Raw genomic sequence first — 10002 nt, 5'->3', positions numbered from 1 at the left:
TTTAATTTTTTAACACTTTTTTTTAATTTTGTATCTATATAATATTTTAGCTTTCAATTTTTTTTATGAATAATATATATAATTAATTTGTTTGATAATAAGTGCATAAATATATTTTAAATTTGAAAAAATTTAATTCGATAAACTTGTCATATATATACAAAATATTAAAATGACATTAATTAAACAATAATAATATAATAAATTAGTTTGAAAAGAAAAAACAATATACTAAAATAGCATCTCTTTCTCTGAATTATAGCAAAATAAAATAATAAAATACAAAAAATTTAATATCGAATCACATGTACATGCACTCACGCACCCAATTATTTAGTCTAGATTCTTTTGCTACAAAAGTAGTAGTATTGATTAATTCAGAGTGAGTTGGAGTAGTTTTGAGTAATTCACAAGTAAATTTAATGATATGTTTGGAAAGCACTTTGTAATTGGAATTTGATTTAATTCAGAGTAATTATTGAGAGGTCATAATTAAATTTTCCAATTCTCATAGCTCCATGAGAATTATGTGTAATTACACTATTTAATTACTATTTATTATCAATTTTAAATAATATTTATTATATAATATTATATTTTATATAATTACTCATTGTTTCACTAAACATAATAATATAAATTCATAAGTAATTATTACTTGAATATATAATTACTATTCTACTTATTCGACTTAGTAATTACACTGACTTTTTCAAACATACCCTAAATATGTAATTATAAATAACTAATATTTATTCACGATGTTCTTTGTATTATTCACGATGTTCATACTAAATTAATACAAGTCTTGCTAACACGAATATATAAGTTGAGTCACTAAATATTGAGTACCTCCAAGCTATACATATAGCTTTGAAGTCTATATTTAGAGAAACTGACAGTGAATATTATATATATTCTAGATTTTCAAGATCAAACAATAAATTGTCAAGTGTCCCATTTGTACCAGTCTTTAATTAATATTAAAATTAATAACATATATTAATGATTTTTTTTCCTAAACGAATTTATAATAATATAATTAAATAAAAAATATATTTTATTAAATATTTATATTTAAAATATTTCTTTAAACTTAATAAAACAATCTCTTATTACAAAAAAATTTCCTTTATTTACACATTTTTTTATATAGAAGAGATATAACTTTTCTCTTCTGAGACTAACTTATTTCAATAATAACCAACCTATTAAATAGAATTAGCTAAAACTAACTAATTAATTACTTCTAGAGTATAAATAGTATAAAAGGTATTTTTTTTATTATTATTATTTGCTTTTTAGTTTTGGTAAAATACACCACCGAAACATTTTAACGGAACTGCATTGTAATGTTAAAATTGAAGAGCACGAAGTTCAATGTTGGAGATAAAATATTTTGATGTCAAATTCTGCATTTTTGTTTAGAGTTTATATATATATATATTTATAAACAAATGAATATTATGTGTGTATATACATTAAATAGAAAATTTTGCTTTCTTTGTCAGAATTATTTAGCACCAATCAGTTTTTCAAATTGGCCACAATGAGTAACTACATCATCTAATAATGACCAGAACAAAGTGGTTAATAGCTTTTTTTTTTATTTTTTTTTTTTATATATTTAATGCTATATAATAATAATATAGTGAGAATAATTCTAACTTAAATATATAGTTTGAGTTAGTCAAAGTAAACGGCTTTGACCATAAAAGAAAAATATCAAGCGCAGAAGAATGAATATCTATCAGAGAAAAAGCTTTGACAAGGTAAGGTCACGATATCAAATTTGTAGAAAAATCTCAATTCAATTCTATTATGAATATATATATATCAAGTAACAAAAAAAATGATATTAATAATTATCGTACGTACGATTTCTCTAGTTAATAATTAAGTTGTTCAAACGTAATGGACGAATTCTACTACTCGATTTTATTTTTTTTAATAAAAATTTTACTTCCTGAGGACCATTTGATTTGTCCTCTATAAATATACATATATATATATAGAGAGAGAGAGAGAGGAGTGAATGAAAAATAGCATAATAATCGAAAAGATTAAAAAATGACGAGGAAGAATGCTTTGTTTTTCTTGTTCATTGTAATATGTTCGACATGGATGGTCAGAGGAATGGCCCAAAACGACACGATTCCAGTGAAGTTGGTGTCGTTTTGGACCTTGAAACTCCAGTTGCTAAGATTTGGTTAAGCCGCATCGAATTGGCTCTGTCAGACTTGTATGCCTCCCATGCCCACTTCAAGACTAGATTGGTTCTCAATATCAGAGACTCCAAGAAAGATATCGTCTCTGCAGCCTCCGCAGGTAATATATATAATTAGCTTAAGTTTCTTTAATTTCTATGAACATGATTTAATTAGTGACTTTTTTATTTGTTTACTTCTATTTTTTAGTAGTTGCATATCTTCCATTTCTGACTTTTCCTTAACTAGAACATGAGAGAAGAATAAACAAAGAGCAGCAGCTTGGTTTAACGAAATCTTTTTGGTTATTATAGTCTTAAATTTTCAGTAGTTAATGTTTAGTAATTTATTAATTTATGATTGAATTTAATAATATGCTCCCCTAGAACTTTAAACTCATCAATGATTAACATTTATTTACGTAGGTGTGCTCTTCAACAAGGATTTAAGTGAAAAATAAAAAGAATTAACGTACGGTTGTATATACATAAAGAGAATTGCTAAGTTACACTCTAAGGAGTTAGTATACTGCTATTAGTGTAATCTAATATCAGATTCCATTTATTTGAATTTAATAAGCATTATGAGATATCGATAACTAATCATACGTTGACACCTCATGTGGTCTTGGACACTAGATGCTAAATAATTTGTTTATTAACATAAAATGATTAAAATTAACATACAAAATTAAAAATATAAATAAATTAAAAAAATTTATTTATTTTTAATAAATGGGGTGCATGTATATTGAGGTGTAGATACCATCCTTCAAATTATGTAAAATAATCTTATGATATTATTAATGAATTAAAATATTATAAGATTTGGTATAATGTAGAACACTAGTATAAATTATGGTTTTTCACAAGATTTTTATGGATTGATTGCTTTTGTTTAATATATATCTAGCTAGTATCTTTTATTAATACATATATATATATAAATTTATATGCACTATCATTTTAATAATAATAATAATTGATTTATTATTTTATATTTAATGTAACAAATACAAAATAGCTCTCGATCTTATAAAAAAATGTACAAGTGCAAGCAATATTAGGACCACAAAGATCGAGTCAAGCCAAATTCATCATTGAATTAGGGCAAAAGGCTCAAATGCCAATAATATCATTTTCAGCAACAAGTCCTTCTCTCAAAATTCCAAGTCAAAGCTCATACTTTTTCCAAACAGCGACAAGTGACTCTTCTCAAGTTACCGCCATCAGTTCCATAGTCAAAGCTTTTGGATGGCGAAATGTAGTGCCCATCTACATAGCCAGTGAATTCGGAGAAGGAATCATTCCCTATTTGGTCGATGCCCTAAGAGAAGTCGATGCCAGAGTTCCCTATCAAAGTGCCATTCCACCCTTAGCCACCGATGATCAGATCAAGAACGAGCTTTACAAACTAGACTCGATTCAAAGTAGGGTTTTCGTTGTTCACATGTGGTATGACCTTGGGTCAAGTTGTTTACCATAGCTGAGAAGATTGGAATGTTGGGACAGGGTTATGTTTGGATCATAACAAAAGATTTCACCAATCTCTTAGGCTCCTTAAGTTTCTCAGTCATCGACTCAATGCAAGGGGTTTTAGGTATTAAGACTTTTGTGCCACCATCGAAAGAGCTTGATAGTTTCAAAGTTGGGTGGAAATCCAAGTTCTATAATTCCCAACTCAATGTAATGGGTTTATGGGCATATGATTCGATCCATGCATTAGCCTTAGCCACTGAGAAACACGGTAGTAGTAGTGGTGTGTTGAACAATGTTACAAGTGGTGGCTCGACTACTGATGATCTTTTTAGTTACAAGGTGTCACCAATTGGTCCAAAGTTATTGGAAACCTTATCAGGTACAAGATTCAGGGGCCTGGCTGGAGATTTCATCTTAGATAATGGAACACTAAAAACCTCGACATTTCAGATAGTGAATGTTGTGAATGGTGGTAGAGCAGGGAGAAAAGTTGGGTTTTGGACACAAAAAAATGGACTGGTGAGAACTTTGCTTGATTCGAGAGCTGAATATTCGACTTCAAAATCAAATCTAAAACATATTATATGGCCAGGAGAGTCTATTATTCCTCCAAAAGGTTGGGTGATTCCGACTAATAATGGGAGGAGGTTGAGGATTGGAATTCCGGTCATCACTGCCTATAAAGAGTTTGTAGATGTGACAAACTATGATCCAAGTACTAATACATCTGTTGACTGTATTTTTAGCCAACGACGTGAGAACGTCAATAACGACAAGCCTTCAAGAGAATGTAAACGACAACATACAGTTTAATAAAGAAAATAAAGAACACACAAGAGATTTTTATAGTGGTTCAGCTCCGATTGTCGGTAATAGCCTAATCCACTTAAAGTTGTGATTTATATATCTGTACTCAAGATCAGATGGACTGAGCCAACTGAGTTTCTTCAGTATTGATGGCAAAAATACAAGAGTTCTCTCTCTAGAATACTCAGACCCAATTTTCTCTCTCTAGAATACACAGTCCCAATTTTCTCTCTCATCCCATAAGCTCTCTATTTATAGGCTTAGGGTCATACATACGGTATCCCCTAGAACCGGGATATTTTATTATATTTATTACATTTAAATTACAAAGAAACATTCAAAATTCAAAATGTAACAAACCCCCCATTTGTGGGAAGAATGAGAGATTCCCGCATATCTTGTTGAAGTTGTTCTTGGGATTTTGACGTAGTCTCACATGCATGTTGGTTACTCCTTCAAGCTTTCCTTGGACCAAGGTGATATATGCATGGCTATCCTTGGACCAAAGGTCATGCATGCTTGGCTCTCCTCGGACCAAGGTGGTCCGAGCCAACACCCTTGCTTCTCACCTCGGACAAGTCCGAGCATACCTTCTCCAATCAAGGTCCGATCAAACCTTGTGGCCTTCTCCTCGGACCAAGGTGGTCAGAGGCATCCTCCTCGGACCAAGGTGGTCAGAGGCATCCTCCTCTTGCCTTCTCCTTGAATCAAGGTGGTCCAAGGCATCCTCCTTGACATCTCACCTTGGACAAGCCTGAGGCACTCCCCTTTAGAATCTCCCAACTATGTCCGATCGGACATTGTGTAGGCTCTCCTTGGAAAAATCTAAGTCTCCATTCTTGGCTTGCATGGGACTCCTCCTCCTTAGCTACTTACCTTGGACACGTTCGAGCCAACACTTAGGAAACCTTGGGAGGCTTACCTCAAACACACCCTTGGGGTCTCCTAGGACCACATCCTCCTTGGGGTCTCCTAGGACCACTTTCTCCTTGGGGTCTCCTAAGACCACTTTCTTGAGTTCTCCTCGGACCTCATCCTTGGGTTCTCCTAGGATCACTCTCTTGGGGTCTCCTAGGACCACATCCTCCTTAACCTCCTAGGATCCATTCTCCTATTTTTTGGGTATAACAACACCAGATGCCATAGGCATCAGCATTGACGTATTTAAAGCAGCAGTTAAAGCCTTGACATACGATCTTTCTTATTATTTTTTTCCTTATCAAAAGCCTAATGGCTCCTATGATGACTTGGTATACGAAGTATATATTGGGGTAATTTTTTTACTAACTCACATAGATATATATATATATATATTTGATAGGTCTTGTATATGTGCATATAATAATATATTGTACTATAATGCTTGACAGAACTATGATGCAGTGGTAGCAAACACGACGATTAGAGCAAACCGATCCCAATACGTGGATTTCACATTGCCATACACAGAATCAGGCGTGGCAATGGTGGTTCCAATGAGAGACAACAAGACAAAAAGTGCATGGATTTTCTTGAAGCCTTTGACGTGGGATTTATGGGTAACCACCTTTTGTTTCTTTCTCTTCATTGGTTTTGTCGTTTGGGTTCTGGAGCACCGAGTGAATGAAGATTTTCGTGGGCCACCTTCACATCAAATTGGCACTAGCTTTTCGTTCTCCTTTTCAACCATGGTTTTTGCAAATAGTAATGAATTATTCTCTCTTTCCCCATATATATATATATAGTTGTTGTTTCATTTTTCTTGTTGAATGACAATTATAATTGTTTGTTTACAAAGGAGAGAGTGGTGAGTAACTTGGCTCGGTTCGTGGTGATCATATGGGTGTTTGTGGTGTTAATATTGACTCAAAGTTACACGGCTAGTTTAGCTTCACTTTTAACAGTGGAAAAACTTCAACCAACTATTACAGATATAAACCAACTCTTAAGAAATGGAGAAAGAGTTGGGTGTTTTCGCAACTCCTTTGTGTATGGGCTGTTAGAAAAAACAGGTTTTCCCTCTTGGCAAATCGTACCTCTTAACTCCACAGACCAATGTGACCATTTCTTGTCTATTGGGAGCGCCAAAGGTGGTATTTTTGCTTATGTTGACGAAACCCCAAATACAAGGATTTTTCTTGGCCAATACTGTTCCAAATATACCTTGATTGGCCCCATATTCAATACTGTTGGCTATGGATTCGTAAGTACTTACTTTCTAATTACAACCCCTAGTAATTTTCTTAATATATATATATATATATGTTTATATAGTGGGGAATTCTCCTAGCTTCACTTTAAGCCCTATTGGTGGGGTTCTCAGTTTTCTCGACCTAAAAATTTTCAGAAAATTCTGAATAGTTTACAGTACCGAAAACTAAATTCAAACATGACTACTTTTTTTTATGCGCGTGGAAAACAATATGTTTGAACTTAGTTTTCGACACTGTAAATTATTTGGAATTTTCTGAAAATTTGCAGATGCTCTAAATAGCTACAATATACACGGTCATAAAAAAAATCACACCGAAAACTGTTCACGAGTCGACACACTGAAAGTCCATCGATAAGGCTTAAAGTGATGCGAGTTTTTCTATTAGCATCGTTAGTATATCATAATACCAATTAATAACTATTGTGGGTGTGTTGTGTTTTTTTGTTTAGGTGTTCCCAAAAGGGTCTCCTTTAGTATGTGATGTTTCAAGGGCCATTCTCAACGTTACCGAAACAGAAGAAATGAAGAAAACTGAGAACAAATGGTTTGAGACTGTAATGACCCACTAATCTAGTCTATTTGGACCATTAACGAAACTATACATAAAACTTACATTTTTACGAAAATACCATAATTTTATTGAGTAACTTGTAAAAATAAGAGTTACATACAAATAAATAGAATACTAAGAAGGATTTGGGATTCCATTGTCTTTAAAAACAAAACATGATTTAAATGAAAAGAATTACATAAGAAAATGCGGAAAATACATATAAAACCATAAAAGTTAAAATGAGACTACATCCTCGAATCGAATAACGCTCGGCCCCTTGACTCCATTCACCATCGATACACATCCTCTAAGCGTCACGAATCTTTCCGCCTCTAAAGCTATTTTCCTGCACATAAACAGAAAGGAATGAGCCTAATGCCCAGCAAGGAAAAATCTAACACATAGTCATACACATCAATTTCATAATAACGTAAAGACATATCATAACACATAATACACTTATTATAATGGCCATTATTACTTGGGGTCCCATAGACTAAACAAGCTTATGCCCATGAGATTAGTGGGGTCCTACCAGCTAAATAGGCATATGCCCACAATCTTTTTGGGGTCTTGTTAGTCAAATAGGGCATAAGCCCAAGCCTACAAACATACACATTCATAACATATCATAACATAACACATAAGATAACATAAAAACAAACATATAGATTCTAGCCTATTTTCCTTACCAAAGTTACCGGGATATAATGGACTGAGTTGGGACTTTTGGAACACTCCTAAAACCATAATGAACAAGAGTGAGTTGAAAAAAGGAAAGAGATGAAAAGGAAATGGGAAGACTAAACCATTGAAAGTCACACTTACCAAACTTATGTGCTTCAAGAACTTAGATCCCCTAACCAAAATGAAGATTAAGGTTAGAGATTGAGTAGAAGACTATGAGGAAGAAAATAACATGATACAGAAATGAACTAGAGTTTTGGTTACCTCAAAGACTTGTAAGATAAATCTACACCACAACCGAAATACTATAGAATCTTACTTCCCAAAGTGTTTGATAAGCTTATGATGATTAAGCTTATGACTTTCCCACCCAAGTGTTTAACTCTCACACTCTCCTAGCACTTGCAGCTTCTGAACTTAGAGTAAAAGGTGAATAATGGCTGGGTACTAGGTCCTATTTATAGAGTGTGGGAATGAAAGTATCTTGATTTTACTTGAATAAAAATAATGGCTTTTTAGGTGAAAATCATTTGAATAATCGTTCAGCAGAGGCTGAAGACTCATTCAAAAGATGCTGGACTGTTGAAGGAGTTTGAATGGCTGAAAGGAAATGAATTCAAAAGAGTTTGAATTTATGCTGGAGGAGGCGATATATCGCCCCTTGTAGGCGATATATCGCCTGGGCTAGTATGCCCGAGGTGACCGTGCATCGTCTCGTGTTTTCCGTATCTACGTGCTGCGATATATCGCCCCCTATAGCTGCGATATATCGGCATACGCTGAATAATTAAACACGAAATTACACATTTTTAGTTAAGTTTGAATGGAGTAAACAGCCTTGACTAAGCCCTCAACGTATTCAAAGCTGCTGACTGACCCTATAACATTCAAACTTTACTCCTTATTAAATTTAATCCTAAAAAATACGTAATCCTTAATCACCATTCATAACATGTGCTTAAAATCCTATTGGTTGATGTCTAAACCTTATAATATAATAAATATAATCCTTAATATCAGTCACATTAATCAAACCTTAGGTTATACTTAATATTCTTAAACTATAGGTTAAACTTAGAAAATCTATAAGTACTACTATGAGTGTCCAAATAATTCCCGGTCTGAACCAAAAATCCATAGTTACAAAGATAATGCTATAAATACTATCATACTATTATCTATCTTAGCTAAGTAAAGTTCTTGGACTCTACAATTCTCCCCTACTAAAAAGAATTTCGTCCTCGAAATTTACTTATCAAATAACTCTGGATACCGGCCTTGCATGTCCTCCTCCAACTCCCACGTTGCCTCGCGTTCAGAACTATTGCTCCATAGGACTTTGAATATAGGAAAGCTCTTGGACCGTAACTGCTTCATCCCCCTATCTAGGATGCTAACCGGTCGTTCCTCGTAACTTAAGTCTTTTTGGAGTGCTATGGTATCGTACTTGAGGACGTGAGATGGGTCTGACACATACTTGCGTAGCATCGAGATGTGGAAGACGTTGTGACTATCGGCTAGTGCTGGCGGTAGGGCTAGTCTATACGCAACTGTTCCCACTTTGTCCAATATCTAAAAGGACCTATGAATCAGGGACTAAGCTTGCCTTTCTTTCCGAACCGCTTGACACTTTTTTTTTTATAGGAGATATCTTGATCTCCAACTTGGAATTCCACATCGCGTCACTTGGTATCCGCATATCTTTTCTGACGACTTTGAGCAGTCAGCATACGCTGTCTAATAAGCGTTACTGCTTCTTGAGCTTGTCTAACAGCTTCGGGCCCTAGAAGCTGCCTTTCTCCTACCTCGTCCCAGTGCAATGGTGATCGGCACCTTCTTCCATATAGCAACTCATAAAGTGCCATTCCGATCGTCGACTGGTAGCTGTTGTTGTACGAGAACTCGATCAGTGGTAAGTACTTGTTCCATGATCCTTCGAAATCAAGTACACATGCGCGTAGCATATCCTCTAAAATCTGAATCGTACGCTCAGACTGCCCATCTGTCTGAGGATGGAAAGCTGTACTAAGGCTTAACTTAGTACCCATAGCTTGCTGTAAGCTTCTCCAAAATCTT

General features: G+C 34.1%; 1 protein-coding gene across 1 annotated transcript; it reads left to right on the top strand.

Annotated features, from left to right (window-relative positions):
• Nucleotides 1-2120: 2120 nt before the first annotated feature.
• Nucleotides 2121-7255, top strand: LOC133804647 (glutamate receptor 2.8-like). Its single transcript, XM_062242788.1, has 6 exons — nt 2121-2328; nt 3693-4421; nt 5630-5742; nt 5863-6162; nt 6270-6674; nt 7136-7255. Exons 1-6 carry the CDS (start codon nt 2121-2123, stop codon nt 7253-7255), a joined length of 1875 nt encoding a protein of 624 aa, XP_062098772.1.
• The last annotated feature ends 2747 nt before the right edge of the window (nt 7256-10002 follow it).

Source organism: Humulus lupulus, chromosome X, assembly GCF_963169125.1.
Source record: "Humulus lupulus chromosome X, drHumLupu1.1, whole genome shotgun sequence".
NCBI classification, from domain to species: domain Eukaryota; kingdom Viridiplantae; phylum Streptophyta; class Magnoliopsida; order Rosales; family Cannabaceae; genus Humulus; species Humulus lupulus.
This window is presented reverse-complemented; position numbering and strand designations above follow the sequence as displayed.